Genomic DNA, 15,156 nt, shown 5'->3' with positions numbered 1-15,156 from the left:
CCCCTCAAAAAGATGGCGCCTCCCGCCCTTCCGCCCGCCTCCCCCGGCAGGCGGCGGGCGCGGCATTAATCCCGCCCCCCATGGCCCCGCCCCGGAAGCGGCGGCGCTGATTGGCCCGTCACGGGGGGCGGTACCGGCGATTGGCGGGCGGCGGGCGGCGCGCGCGGGGGGCGGTGGGCGGTGCGCGCGGAGGGGGGCGGCGCGCGGGGGGCGCTGGGGGCCCGTCGTGCTTTGCCCGGCGCCATCCCCGGCTCCGCCCTCATCCCATTCCCGGCCCCGCGGTGTCACCCGGCGGCGCTCCGGGTCGCACAGTGCGTGGAAGGGCGGGGACCGGGCGGAGCCAGTGGCCGCCTTTCCCTCAGGAGAAGCCGCCTGAGGCTCTGGGAAGATGCAGTTTTTTGGGCGGCTGCTGGACACGTTCAGCAGCGTCACGCACATATTCTCCAACCCGTACCGCGTGAGGGAGGTGCCGGCCGCCGAGTACGCCGGTCACACCTGCCTGCGGGAGGAGGGCAGGGTGGCCCTCTACAAGAACAGCCTCTCTCGCTCCTGGGACTGCTTGCTGGTGAATCCCCAGAGCCCGCAGGTCGCCTTCCGGTGAGTGACAGACTTTTGGCCATCCCTCCTGACGTGGGAAACCAAAGTCCTGACACTGCTGGTGCCGGGGCTGCTTTGAGGCCGCGGGTGTGGGGTGTTGTGTTGGGGCAGCAGGTGGGCTGGGAGGGGTGGAAGGCCCATGCGTGTGCGGGGGGAGGAGTTTCTGCAAAACCTCTCGTGGAAGCAGGACAAGGTCCAAACACAGCGACAGCGGGCAGCTGTGGTATAGTTTAGGGCATCCATAGGTCTACGTGCATTTCTGGTCGTTCCTGTTTGTGGTTCAGCATCTAGGGGATACTTCTGAATGAAACCTAACCTTGGTCAGGAAGAGGGATGCTCGCTTCCAGTGAAGTAGTCTCCTTGCTTCCCTCGGAACAAGGATGACACTAGTTGAAGAAGAAAAGGAAAGTTCCCACCACTTCCCTTTGGAAAAGCACTGTTTCCCTCAGATACACGGGATTTGGGTTATTCCTTTGAGCAGGATGAACCCTGTGCTTGCCTTTTCTCCAGGCTCTTCCAGGTGGACAACGAGGCAGACGCCCTGGTGTACTTTGAGCAATATGCCCGGCAGCTGCGCCCTTTCTACGAGAGCTCATGCCAGCCCTTGTCCCTGGAGGAGCTCCAGCAGCTCAGCGATTGCATCCGCAGCTACCCCAGCTGGTCCCCTGCACACATTGCTGTGGAGTTTGGCCACCGGGAGAACTTCCGGCACAACCACATCCTGAGGCAAGGAGCAGGGTGTCTCCAGGGGGTCAGTGCTCAGAAGGAGCTTGGGAGGGCAGGCTGGGCTGTGTTAGAGTATCCCTTCTTTGCTGTAGAAGCTGGTTGGTGGATTTCAGCATGCTGCTGCAGAGCCTCAGGCTCTGGTGTTTGAAGTAAAGGATTAAAGTGTCCTGCTAGAGACACTGGTTAGGTTATTGCAACCCTTGTGGAACAGATTTTAGGGGTGGTTTTTGCTCCCTATGTAAGCCATGAGAGTGGAGGTACAGTAGGACTGTCTGGGAACATTTTTTGGCCACAAGGCCTTGTTTTGTCATTGGGAAGTTCTGCTGCGATTTAACCCTAGCCTGCAGCCAACCTGCACGCGGCCACTCACTCACTTTCCTACTAGAGGGAGTGGGGAGAGAATCGAAAGGGTAAAAGGTAGAAAACCTGGGTTAAGATAAAGAAAGGGAAAGCAAAAGCCATGTACACAAGCAAAGTAAAACAAGGAATTGAATCCCTGCTTCCCATGGGCAAGCAGGTGTTTACCCATCTCCAGAGGCCCATCACACATCGTGGTGATTTGGGAAGACAAACACCATCACTACAAATGTTCCCCCCTTCCTACTTCTCCCCACTCTTTATATATATACTAACATGGTGTCATATGGCCTGGAAAATCCCTTTGGTCAGTTGGGGTCACCAGTCCCAGCAGTGTTTCCTCCCAGCCTCCCCTGCATCCCCAGTTTCCTCACCAGTGGGTCAGTATGAAAAGCAGAAAAGGCTCTGTGTAAACCCTGCTTAGCTGTAGCAAAAACATATTTGTATCGTCAGCTCTGTGTTCAGCACAAATCCAAAACACAGCCCCACACCAGCCACTGTGAAGAAAGTTAACTCTACCCACCCTGGCCAAAACCAGCACAAGTTTACTGAGGATAGGGCAGACTGGCGGGGAGTTAGGGAATTGGAGGGCAAATAGCAGCACCATTGCCAGGCTGCTGACTGTAACCTGCCTTCTGCTTTCCTTTGGGCAGAGGGAACTGATTCCATATGGAGGGCAGGAAAAGGAGCAGCATATCAGGGAAAGAGTCCAGGGCAGGGCTACTTGATGGCTCTTCCCTGTGCTTCTTCCCTGGCAAGAGGCTGAGCTTTCCTGATCTTCATGGTTCACACCAGATGGGACAGATGTGGAGGGTACCTCTGTGTCAGCTCCTGGAGCAGCTGCATGCCCTCCTTCTCCCCATGGCCATTCCTGGGCCTCACGCTGAATCCTTCCTTGCAGCTGCGTGAACAGCACGGACAGCGAGGATGGCTGCACCCCACTGCACCTGGCGTGCCGCAAGGGGGACATGGAGTGCCTGCTGGAGCTGCTGGAGTGCCACGCGCGGGTGGACATCACCGACAGGAACGGGGAGACTGTTTTCCACTATGCTGTGCGAGGAAACAACCCCCAGATCATTGAGGTGGGAACGACTGCTAGTCTGGGAGAAAGTGAGACTAGATTGGGTCTTCTCTGTGCTGTGATAGAGATGGGAAAACAGCTGCAGACAGGCAAAGAAAAAGTCAGTTCCCTCTGCTGAGTTATTGCTTGAGCCTGATTTCAGCCTCATATATCCCCTCTTTACTGGTGCTGTTTCCCATATTGAGAGTACAGATTCCCAGAACTGAAACAAGGACATTAAGCAGGTTTCCTCAGAAAGTAATCCTTCACTGCTGTCTGCATCAGGCCTTTATCCTGCTTTTCCTCAGGCTCATGGCTGTCCATTCCCTCTCTCCTGCAAGCAGGGTGTTTGGTTTCGGGCAGAGCGCTCCTGTAGGAAAGTGTGTGTTGAGGCTGCCGTGGGGGATCATGTATTGCCCACGGGCTGAAGGACAGTTTGGAGCTGCCCTTTGCTCTCCTGAGCTGCAGGACCTGCTGTTTCAACTGAGTAGCCTTGCGTGGAGGACAGTGATCAGAACCTCGGGGCAGAGACAGTCTGAAGTCATAGGTGTTCTTGATTGCTGAGAAGTGCTAGACAGAGTGACAGGGTTTGTAAAGTGTGGGTGGCCTTGCACATGGTTCCTGAGATCTTTCAGCTCCCCAAGACTTGGTGTGAGCCTGAGACTCTTCCCCACGGCTGCAGCCGCCACATTTGCCCAATACCTGTTGTGACAGCTCTCCCTCTGCCTACCAGTTTGTGTTGGAGTTTCCTAATGGATGATTAGGTAGGCTGAGAATCAGGGCTTGGCATGCTGTGGAGTGGCCAATTAGGAACTTCGTATTAAAAAGATATCCTCTTTATTTCTATGGTGGCATCAACTTGTCTTGTTGTCTGATCTGTCTCATGTTTGTTTGTTTTGTGTATTGGTTCCTTGCTAAACCAGAGAAAAGAAACTAAATTCCCACTTCTCTTGTGTGCACCAGGGATTGCAGGGTTTCCTCAGTGTGGCAGTGGGATACTTTTCTGCAGCAAACTAGTCAGCACATAACAGATCTGCAATTTAGAGGGAGCAGGGATGGAGCGGACAGGCTGTAGCATTGTGAGGGGTGCAGTTCTCCAGAGTCTGTCCTGGGAGCTCAAGAAGACACAGTGCTCTTCCATGTTTGTCTCTTTATTTACTGTCTCCTCCTTCCAGCTCCTGGGCAGAACCCCAACTACTGGCTTGGACCACCTGAGCCACGAGGGGCTGACAGCTCTGCACCTGGCGTGCCAGCTGGGCAAGGAGGACATGGTTCGGTCCCTGCTGAAGTGCCGTGCCAGCTGCAGCGCTGTGGGGACACTGGGCTACCCCATCCACACAGCACTGAAGTTCTCCCAGAAGGGGTATGTAATGTCCCCTCCGCTCTGGGGACTTGTGTGCTTGCTTGGCATTGTCCAGGGCTGTGCTCAGTAGGACAGGTCTTGTGTGTAGTCGTTGGCAAAAGAACAGGGAAGTGCTGGTATGGGAAAGAAAGAAATGAAATATTTCAGAATATTTCATAATTTTATTTTTCAGAATAAAACCATTTTATCCTTGAATTGATACCTTATTCAGTATCAGGCATCAGGAGAAAAACACATTTAAAATGATACTTTGGGAGATACTTTTTCTCAGAATGAGCTGTAGGAAAACAATTGACTGATGCTTAAATAGTATTAAGTGCTTTACCTCTGTCTTTGAGTGCTCTGATCCTAAAAAGCTTTCATTTCAAAGCTTATTTTTTCCTACCTCCTGTAAGCCAGAGATAATCTTGACTCTTAATAACACATTCTGGAACTGAATCAAAGGAGGCACAATATTTACTCTCTGTTTTCTTTGGAGAACTTCAATTCCCTTTGTATATGCTTTATAAGACTTAATGTTCAGAAAGTGTTCAAGCTCTACAAACAGGGCTTTCAAGGCAGCACTGGCTGCTGGTAGCTGTTTTTTAAGCATTTTGAAAAGTACTTCCCAACATTAGACACACATTCACAAGCTCAGAATGGGCATAGGTCACTGAGGTTGCACTGGGGCTCCATCTCTTGTACAGAATTTTTTTGGTGGTAGTGGAGAAGATAATCAAATTTCATAAGTCTGCCTACCCTGTTTTCTAGGCACCAGATGTTGGTCTGTTCACAACAGGTATGGTTTTCCACTCATAGGGAAGTACTTAATTTCAGCAAGTATTTAACTATTATAATTATATTCCCACGTTTCCATGGAAAGAGAGGAGGAGAATTTATCTTCTCAGGTTTGGAGAGTTTCCAGAAGTGCCTTATTCCTGTATTAGAGAAGCACGCAGATGTTACTCCACAACTTGTATTGGAGAGATTCTTCTGCTCCCAACACTATTTGGCACGTATGCTTCCTGTTGTGCCCACACTTTCTGTGAAGAGCAAAACAAAAGTGCAGGTGAGGAACTCGCAGGTGCTGAGTTCCTGCTGTTGCAGGGTTTCCTGGTTTTCCTCTGAGCAGAAGGCAGGTGGTGATGTGAGAGGCCTTGAGTGAAGGCAGCAGCAACCCATCCTGTCATCTCACTGTCTTTCCCAGGTGTGCCCAGGCCATTCTCGAGGCAGATGCCAGCCAGGTTTGCTCCAAGGACCCACGCTACGATGCCACTCCACTGCACTGGGCAAAGAATGCAGAGGTAAATAGAGCCAATCCTTGGGGAGGGCCTGTGCTGTTATCCAGCACTCAGTTAATTCCTTCTGTGGCTAACTTTGCCTTTCTGAGTGCATGTGCACATCCCATGAAGCACAGTTGCCCCTGGAGGGAGCTCTCTTCTCATTACCTGCCAGTTTCCTGGGAGCAAAGAGTTTGATGCCTTAGAAACTGCAGGGCAAGTGTGAGGTAGGCACAGAGTGGTGGCACGTGGGTGAAAGTCCATCTCCTGCCAGAGCTGGGCAGGATGGTGATACGCTGTGCTGGAGCACCTGAATGACGCTTGTTGCAGGCAGAAGGCATTGCTATAGCAGGGCTCTTTTCTCTCCTGCAGTATCCCATTCCTCTCAGAAATGTCTTGTGGAGTTTCAGAGCAAACTTGAATTTTCTTGGCTTATAAAGAGAAGCTCAGAAGGCAAAATTTTCCCTTTCAGTATCCTGGCCTGAGTAGGAACTGTTTTTTTCTTCACTGATCTCAGCCATTCATTATAGTTGTGTATCAGTCCCAAAGGATCCAGAAGCTCCAGCCAGATTGTGCAGCCACTAACTAGTTCTGTGGTAAAAGACAGAGAAACCCCACTGCTTGGAACAATTCAGCTGGCTTCTGCCAGCCAGCTGTTTCCAGGCTAAGGCTGCCTCCTGTTCCCCTGCTTTGTTTGCCATGAGACCTGGACGGTTTGGATGCCCAGCTGGCTGTCCTCACAACTGCTTTATCTCTTCTTGATGTGGCACAGATGACACGGCTGCTGCTGGAGTATGGCTCAGATGTGAACGCAAGCAGCTGCACGGCCGACATGGCTCTGCACATTGCGGTCCAGCGGGGCCGCCTGGACTGCGCCATGGTCCTGCTGACACACGGCGCCCACACCAACGCCCGGGGACGCGATGGCAACACACCGCTGCACCTGGCCATGAAGGTGAGCTTTCTGCAGAGGCTGCTGGGAAGGAGAGATGATTTTCTTGAAGGGTTGAGATGGTGACAGAGTCCTTTGAAATTCTGGCTCTTTCATGTGATGTTCCCTTGTGGGTGCTTTGGCTAATGAAAAATGGAGGGAAGGAATGAGAAATTGTGTAATGGCTCTTGACTGAGCTTTCTCTTCTCTTCTAGCATGACCACCTGGATATGATCAAAGCAATCATTGTCTTTGGAGGAGATGTTGAGATCCCGAATGATTTTGGGGAGACACCAGGATTGTTGGCAGCCAGGAGCAGCAAAGGTGAGGGAGCATGTCAGCAGCCTTACAGGGTGAGCCCAGCATCCTGTGTCCTTTTGGTGGCCAAAACAGTGACTTGGGGAGAGGTGAAAACATGCTGTGCATGGGTGATGCTTCTCCAACATGCTTTCCCAGCTTCTAGTTGCTCACGTAGTAGGCACCTACTTTGCTAGCAGCACAGGCTTTGTGTTAATAGCCCTTGATGAATTTCTCTTCTGTGACACAGAGATGCAAGAGGAAAAGCTAGCATGCATCTCCCCTCTTTCGGGTCACCATGTCAGGCACTGCAGGCTCACAGTGGGATCATGTAGCACTGCTGAACTGCCCAGGGACAGGTAGACATGGGCAGTTCTTCAAAAGCAAGAAGCCTGTGGCACACACCCTTGAAACTGCACAGCACTGGATACTCCTGCTGCCTGGAGTTTGGGGAGAAATACCTGGGATGTGTTTTGCCCTTCCCCAGGTCATCCCAGAGGCTTTGTGAGGGTCAGGCCTGCTATGAATTCGGCAGAGCACGCTCCCATGTTGTCTGCACTGATTCTCTTTCTGATCTGTAACTCCCCCTTCATCGCCTAAGGTGCAAACCGGAAAGTGCTCTTAGACCTGCTGCAAACTGTAGGGACCGAACGCTGCCACCCACCTCCCAACACTGACTCCCCAGGCCTGGCATCATCTGCTGTCTCCTTCCTGGAAGGCCAACCTTCCTCACGGAGCAACCTCAACAGCTTAGGTAAAGCCTTCCCTGGCCCTCCCTCGCTCTTCTTCCTTCTTGCTTCACAGTGCTGTCTCAGATCTCTTCTTCAGATGAGTCATTCTCTGGGAATTGTCAAAGCTCTCACTAGTCTGGTGACTCTGTGGTGACTCTGTCCTCATTCACCTGTTGCAGGATCCCATCTCTTTTCTCTGCTTTTCCTCTGTGTGTATTCTAAACTCTTGTGCTCAAAACATTTGTTTTATAGACCTGATACAATGTAGCTCTGTAAAAAGACTGATTCCCTCACATCTCTGGTAGAGGGGGAATTTAGCCTGCAGGTACTTTATCCACTGGGTCATGTATAAAAGGGAAGGTGCTTGCTGGTCTGCTTTGAGGACTTTCCAGTATTGTGCTAGGCACAAGGAGATTTAAGAAGTGTCACTTATTCAGATCCTGGAGGCCAGCAGCTGGGAAAGGGTGAAGCCTGAGGATAAGCAAGCTTGATCATGGGATTTGTTAATGCATAGGGAAAGCCTATCTTGGGACATAGGATTGTGTTGAATCTTGTGGTCTGTGCTGCCCAGACTGTGTGAATAAGCACATGGGTCTGTTCTAAGTGACAGGATTTCTGCCTTCCGGAGGCTCCAGAGCTCAGGAAGAGGCAACAAGAGGGGTTGTGGACTAGGCAGCGGAGGAGTTGACTTGGAGGGTCATGAGAAGAGCATGCAAGCAGCTAACATCTGCTTGTGGACAACTTCCCATTTCAGGTTGGAGGTTTTCTTTGCAAAGGCTTTCCTGTGGTCCTTTGGAGGACAATCCTGGAATGTGTCTGTGTCACCACAAATCTCAGTGGCTGCTGACACCAGGACTTTCTTCTCACCACAGCCTAGTGAAGGCAACCCATGCCCAGTTTCAGCTCTGATGCAGTGACAGAGCAAAACCCTTTTTTATCATTGACTCTGGCCATTGAAGAAACTCCTCACTGCAATTCACCGTCATCCACAGCCACCTCCTGGCCTGGCCTGTAACTTCTCCCCCCATTCTTTCTTCTTTTGGTTTCGCAGGCTGACTTCTCACCTAGCTTGGATTGGTGCCCCGCACTCAGGGTGGCCTGGGTGAACATCAGCTGAGGGGTAATGACAAGTCACCCTGTCCCCACAGCTCTCCTGCCTAGGTTACTTTGAGGAGTAGATTTAGGTTTAATCTTAACAGCTTTCAGTAAACTGCATAGTGGGCACGCTGCTGGGCTCTGCCTTCTCTCACCCATTGTGCACATCATCTGCTTCTCCAAATCCTGTCTTTTCCAGTGCATCTACAGCTGCCTGCTCTAAAGGGTGGTGTTGCTGTCCTTTGGTGTGGAGTTAAATTTGGGGGGTACCTGTTGGCTGTGGGTAAGATGGCTTGTGTCTCCTGCAGGGACCTTTATTTGATGGGGAAGGGAGCTGGATATTCTCTCTTTGTTTATGGTAGAAATCAGTTCCACACTGGTGATCTCTAATTTATTTTTTTTTCCTTTTGCATGTTCATGGCCCTCTAGGGTACAAGGACTTTTTGTATATTTCCACAACGCTCGGACAGTTGTTGAAGGCACCAGATGTTGTGGACATGCCCAGTGAGGCTAGAAGAAAGTAAGTGAGGAACAGCTTCTGTCCAGGCTCCTGTGCAACTTGAAGGTGAAATCTGTGTGTGAATCCTCCCCTCCCACACCCATGTGGATGGCATCCTCAGAGCTGACATTATTTTGTGTCCATCAACATTGCAGTTTTTCCAGCATCTTTTGAGAAATCTCTGTTTCTATAAATGATCCCTGCCTGGAGCTGCAGTGGAGCCTGAGCTGAGGAGCTGAAACCCTGCTCTGTCCCTCCCCTGTGCTACTGGGCAGCCAGCACTGTTTCGGCTTTGTGATTTCCCCATCGCTACACACTGCCCTGATGTTCACTCAGCTCCTCTGCACTGTCTTGGCAGTGCCAGCACCTCGCCTTGTGTGGAGTGGAGGAGGAGTTGGCACTGAAGTGCTGCTGGCAGGATTTGGGTCTGTCTGCTTTTTTTATTTATGACACAATACCCATTACTGTGTAGTAAGGGACTTGGGTGTTGTTTTGGCTGGTGACTCTCTCTGGTGTAAAGGTTAGAGATGGCTATGCAAGAGCAAAGAATGTTGCACCAGCTTATTTATTAATTATTAATAACGCTGATTGGATGTGTCTTTATTTGCACCTGAGAAGACACTGCTGGATTTATTTATTCACCAATTACGCTATCTGCAGCAATGTGGCATAGCTTCCCGTCCCCAGGGCCATGTTCCCACAGAGTGTTCTGTGATTTGTAATCTGTCCCACAGCTCCCAGTCATCTGTGTCTGTCTCTCTCCAGTCAGGACCGGCTTCTGTGCTTGGATGGAGGGGGCATCCGTGGCCTTGTGCTCATCCAGCTTCTCCTGGCTATTGAAAAGGCCGCAGGCCGTCCCATTCGTGAGATTTTTGACTGGATTGCGGGGACCAGCACTGGAGGGATCTTGGCCTTGGCTATTGTACATGGTAAGGACATAACGGGTCCCTTCTCACACCGGTGGGCCTGAGTGTTCCTCTCGGGGGAGCAGATGTGTGGTGGGAGCTGTCTGAGTCCCAACAAGTCTTTTCTGCCTGCCAAAGGAGGGAAGGGATGTTCCTTAATGAAGGAAACCCTCGACCTGGCTTCATGCTTGCTTCTCATGTCAGCTGGCTTTGAGCAGCTTTCTGGGTTTTGGGGAGTGCATGGTGGCAGAGTTCAGTGTTCTGTACTTCCTGTGCTCTCCACAGAGGCCTTAGAGGAAGGTGATTGATATTCTGGTAACGGGAAACTGGTCCAAGCTTGCTCTTCCCCTGTAATCCTTCCCAGTCATGCTGCTGAGAAAATAAGCAGGTGACAGGCAGCTTGGGAAGGGAGTTGGATTGGGAGTGATGCCTCCCGTCCTCTGCTTGTCTTGGGAAATCCTTGCTCTGATGTGCTGTTTGTTCTGCCTGCCTTTCCTCCCACTGCCTGCTCCTGGCAACACTGTTGCCCATCTCAGGGAAGTCCATGGACTACATGCGCTGCCTGTACTTCCGCATGAAGGACATGGTGTTCCGGGGGTCTCGGCCCTACGAGTCGGAGCCCCTGGATGAGTTCTTGAAGAAGGAATTTGGGGAAAACACCAAAATGACAGATGTCCGAAAACCCAAGTAAGTCCTGTGTCAGGCTGTGCTGGTTGATGCTGTCCCACATGTGCTCTAGACCTGTCTCAGCAGAGATGCTCAGCCTCTCCTTAGAGCAGATCTTAGAGCAGATGTGCAGACTATTGAAACCGTAAGTATTTTTTTTTTCCATTTTACTCCTATTCTGTCATGTCTGCTTCTCCAGGGTTATGGTGACAGGGACATTGTGTGACCGACAGCCAGCTGAGCTCCACCTTTTCCGGAATTACCCTGTACCAGAGACAAAATGCTCCACTGAATACAAGACAAGTGCATCTTTCCAGCCACTCACTCAGCCAGAAGGTAAATGATGGCACACGGAAGTCCAGCTGGTTGGTTGGGAAGGTTTCATCCCTCACAGACAGATTTCATGTTCTTCCTCCTATTGCTCTGAAAATCAGCAATGGCTCATCCCTGGTCTTGACTTGTAACTAGATCCTAGTGATGCTTCTCATTTCTCCTCTCTCCTTCCCTTGCCTTCTCTTGTACCAGGAACAGGGCCTGGCTAGCAAGGTTCATGAGGAAAGGGGTCTGCTAGAGGAGTCCTGTGTACAGTCAGCATATTTCCCTGGGCTCCCATGAGAAAACATGGAAAAGCTGTGTAACCAAAGTGTGCAGCCCCCTCCAGCTTGCTGCCTTGTCTGGCACACATAACTGGTTCACTATCAAAATAGCAGTAAGGAAATGGATAGAGGGTGAATTTGACCCAGGATATGTAGGAAGTGGTGAGAACATATTTTAAAGCCCCGCAGAGTCATCCTGTGCATCCAAGCAGAAGCCCTACAGTTGGGAGGGGCAAGGTTTCCTGGGATTACAAGCCATCCTGATTTGTGTTGGTGGAGCTGGGATGCTTTTTGTGTACAGCAGAGTTGCTGCAAGAGGCCTTTTGCTCTCTGTCCCTTGCAGAGCAGCTTGTGTGGCGTGCTGCCCGCTGCAGCGGTGCAGCTCCCACTTACTTCCGACCCATTGGACGTTTCCTGGATGGAGGGCTGCTGGCCAACAACCCCACCCTTGATGCCATGGCAGAGATCCATGAGTACAACAAGACACTGATCAAAAAGGTGAGGGAAATCTTAGCCTTGACTGGTAACTGGAGTTTCTTGGCCCCACTGAGCCTCTCTTGAAGAAGTGAGTGTGAGAGTGGATGCATCTTAGTGGGTAAACAAGTTAGTAGTGCAGCACTCCCAAAAGGGAGTGTATGGAGGAGGATATGTGTTGGGAACAGTGGCTGGGAGGTGAGATATCTCTTCTAACAAGGGTGTGAGAGGGGGAGATAGTCTCATCAGCCTCTCCTTGCTTCTTTGAAGAAGGATAGTTCAGTTGATAGTTGTGTGTGGCTGTTGACATGGCTCTGCAGGGCCTTTTTCTGCCCAAAAATAAATGGAGAAGACAAGAGCAAGGTATTCTGCAAGGATGAAGAGTGGATGCCTTCTGAGGTGTGGCAACTTCTTAAAAAAGTTGAATAACCAGTGGCAGCTAATTGCTCCCTGTAACTGAAAGGGGGGGGAGGTGTTTGCCAAAATGACTGAAGAGTTGGACTGTTTCATGGCCATCTGGTCCTAGGACTCATCTCCAAGGTGGTCCCATGGGTTTGAGTGTGGTCAGGGGAGAAGGGAGAAAGCAGTGCAACTGTTGAAGTCCTGTGGGTTACAGCTGTCTCACCAAGCCTTACTCAGGGGGAGGATGGGGGAAGAAAAGGCAGCTGAGCCTTTTGCCGTGGCTTTCAGGGCTTCCCCAGGAAGCTGCTGTGAAAGACATGCTTCACTTTCATTGTTGGTCATTACAAACAGATCTTTTGTTTGTCCTCAGGGTCGGAAGCAGGAAGTGAAAAAATTGGGGTTGGTGGTCTCCCTGGGAACAGGGAAGCCTCCACAGGTCCCAGTGAGCTCTGTGGATGTTTTCCGCCCCTCAAACCCTTGGGAATTGGCGAAAACCGTCTTCGGGGCCAGGGAGCTTGGCAAGATGGTGGTGGATTGTGTGAGTACTGGGTGGAGGGGATGGCAAAAGACCCCTGGGGTTGCTTGCGGGGAGGGAGAAAAGGTTTCCAGCTTCCTCCTTTTGGAAATTCTATTTCCTTGGAACTGCTCTGGCCATGGATGTAACTTGGTGACTTAAGAATTGCAGGAGCACTGCAGGCCTGAAGATCTGTCTGACTCTTTGGGGGTTTGAGTGCCCCAAAGGGGACACTCATGCCCAAGGGATATTTTTGCAGCTGAAAGGAGCTAAGGACAAGATGGTAGTCAGTGACTCTTAGGAACATTTGCAGGTGTGAGTTTGTGAAACTCAGTATCTTTCCAGGAAGCGTTGTTTATCATCTGAGCAACATGGGGAAAAAAAAGATCAGGAGCACTGTCCTTATATTAAAAATAAAGAAGAAAAGCCACCCAAATCTTGGTGGCAAGCAGTGCCATCCAGGATGCCATTGTTTTTATTTTCCCTCTGGGACTTGTGCAGTTGGACTTGGTGCCAGGGAAGCCTGTGGTCAGCAGGGGAAGAGCAGCCAGGCTGTAACTGCGGGCCTGTTTCTCCTGCAGTGCACTGACGCAGATGGCCCAGCTGTGGATCGTGCCAGGGCCTGGTGTGAGATGACGGATGTCCCATATTTCCGGTAGGAGCTTCCTTTCCACTCTTTTGCACAGACCTATTTTTATCCCTCTCGCTTCAGACCTGGCTGTGGCATGCGTCATCCCAAATGGCATCCCCTCCAGAGGCGTGCCTGTGCAGATCTGCCCCCTGCACACGCCTCAGTGACAGCATGGAGAGTGCCCTGGCCTTCCACATGACCTGAGGCACCCAGCATGCCTGGTCTGGGCTAGCTGAGGGAGATTTGGGAGGTGCTGTCTTGCACAGTCCTTTGGGATGTGCATCCTGCCCTGTTCCACCCTGCACAGCCTGTTTTAGACTTGTCCTTCATGTGCTGCAGTTGCTCCACTGTGGCTGGGCCTTGAAGGAGGGGGAAGGCCTCTGCTCTGCAAGCCTGACAGGTCAAGGGTCAGTGAGCACCCTGGCTTTGGGAGCTGCTCAGTGGAAGTGTCCTGCTTGGCAGGCTCGTGCCTGGCCACCTCCGTGTCCGTGCCCAGCTGGTGATGCTGTCTCGCTGTCCACAGGCTCAGCCCTCAGCTGCACACAGAGGTGATGCTGGACGAGGTGAACGACGCTGTGCTGGTGAACGCTCTGTGGGACACCCAGCTCTACATCTACCAGCAGCGGGAGCAGTTCGAGCAGCTGGTGCAGTATCTCTGCCGATGACTGACCTGGAGATTCCCGTTCTGCGTTCTGAAGGCAAGGAGCAGCAGATGCTGAAATGGCTCAGATTTGCCCTTGAGCCAAGGTGTTGAGGTAGGGGAGAGACCTGTAGTAGTCGAGAGGAATTAGTATTGAATAGACAACAGTGCACATACACATGTATTCCCTGACACAGAATGTATGACATGTATGATAGCTGTGAAATGCTGACAGTTATCTTTGTGCTGTAAACCCATCTCTGCTGCTGTGCTTGGTTTTGCTGCCCTGCTCTCTGGCTCAGAATCCAGAGCCCTCACCTACTTGTCTTGAGCTGTAGCAGCTGGAACATCTCCGGTCTGTGCAGTAACTCCACTGACAAAGCACCGTGCACCTTCCTGTGTCACAGAGTGGGCCTAGGCCTGATAAAGCTTCAGGGATTGCTTGGCCCACTGGGCCTAAGGTATTTCAGGTTGTATAGTATGGGAAAAAGGGATTATTTTTCCTTCAACACACCCAATTTGGAGGGGAGCAGAAATGCTGCAAGTTTTTGCAGCAGGTATGATACAGAAAGTTGCAACTGGCCTTGGGAGAAGGGCAAGCCTTTCCTGAGACAGTTGTCTTCTGCAACAGCTTCTCCTTTCCCCTCTGAGATGGGCTGGCAACACTATGCCTGGGGAAGGAGCAGCCTCCCCACCCAGGACTTTATTGTGCCACTGATTTGCTGTGTAACACTTTGCTCAGGGGCTGAGATGTGAAAGCCTGTCTTTACTCACAGCAAGTTCAGTGGAAGGGACAAAAGCCTTGGCTTGGTAGAGAGATCATTTCTCTTTATTCTTAACATGAAACTGAAATGCTCTAAGATCGGTTCCCAGCAAAGAAGCCAACCCTGTGACAATTTGGATTTACTTTTTTATTACAACTGGAAATTCTACTGTGATTGCTACACCACTCGTTGTTTCTGCAGTAATTTTTGCATATTTATAAATAATTTATGTATCTATCTGAAGGTGTTTTGAAGAGTAACCTGAAAAACTGAATTTGTAATGTTTTTCTTTTGAGTGAATGGACTGCTGCTGCCTGTTTCTGTGAGAAACTAACATGTCCTAAAATAAAGAGGGATTTGCATTTGGTTCCAATGTAGTCCATGGTGGTCTTTTCTTTCTCTCCATCCTCCAAATTCTCAGAGGGGTTCTAGGCTTGCAGACTCTGCATTTCTTACAAATCTTACAGAAAATCGGAAAAAGGGCTCCTTGAGACACAAAGGGTATAAATCCTGTATGGGCTGAAGAGGTGAATGAGTTGTCCCTGCAGCCAGCCCTGGGAGCACGTGGGTGGTGTGTGAGTGGCTGGTTACCCCACAGCAGTTGCAACCAGAGTAGAGGCTTTGGACCAGTTGCAATATGAGGATCCTC

At 51.0% G+C, this 15,156-nt stretch overlaps 1 protein-coding gene across 2 annotated transcripts; it reads left to right on the top strand.

Annotated features, from left to right (window-relative positions):
* The first annotated feature begins 230 nt into the window (after nt 1–230).
* Nucleotides 231–14,884, top strand: LOC131591994 (85/88 kDa calcium-independent phospholipase A2-like). 2 transcript variants are annotated; one of them, XM_058863179.1, is made up of 16 exons: nt 231–597; nt 1,108–1,323; nt 2,582–2,762; nt 3,916–4,103; nt 5,290–5,386; nt 6,135–6,317; nt 6,509–6,617; nt 7,192–7,344; nt 8,846–8,936; nt 9,681–9,844; nt 10,357–10,507; nt 10,686–10,822; nt 11,426–11,580; nt 12,329–12,496; nt 13,054–13,127; nt 13,627–14,884. In XM_058863179.1, the coding sequence occupies exons 1-16, from the start codon at nt 389–391 to the stop codon at nt 13,766–13,768; spliced, it is 2,418 nt and encodes an 805-aa protein (XP_058719162.1). In that variant the 5' UTR covers nt 231–388; the 3' UTR covers nt 13,769–14,884. The 2 variants fall into 2 exon arrangements, with proteins under 2 accessions (XP_058719162.1, XP_058719163.1); XM_058863180.1 differs by lacking the exon at nt 7,192–7,344.
* Nucleotides 14,885–15,156: the final 272 nt, after the last annotated feature.

This window comes from Poecile atricapillus, chromosome W (assembly GCF_030490865.1).
Source record: "Poecile atricapillus isolate bPoeAtr1 chromosome W, bPoeAtr1.hap1, whole genome shotgun sequence".
In the NCBI taxonomy this organism is placed as follows: domain Eukaryota; kingdom Metazoa; phylum Chordata; class Aves; order Passeriformes; family Paridae; genus Poecile; species Poecile atricapillus.
Note: the sequence above shows the minus strand (reverse complement) of the source record. Positions and strands in the feature narration are given on the sequence as shown.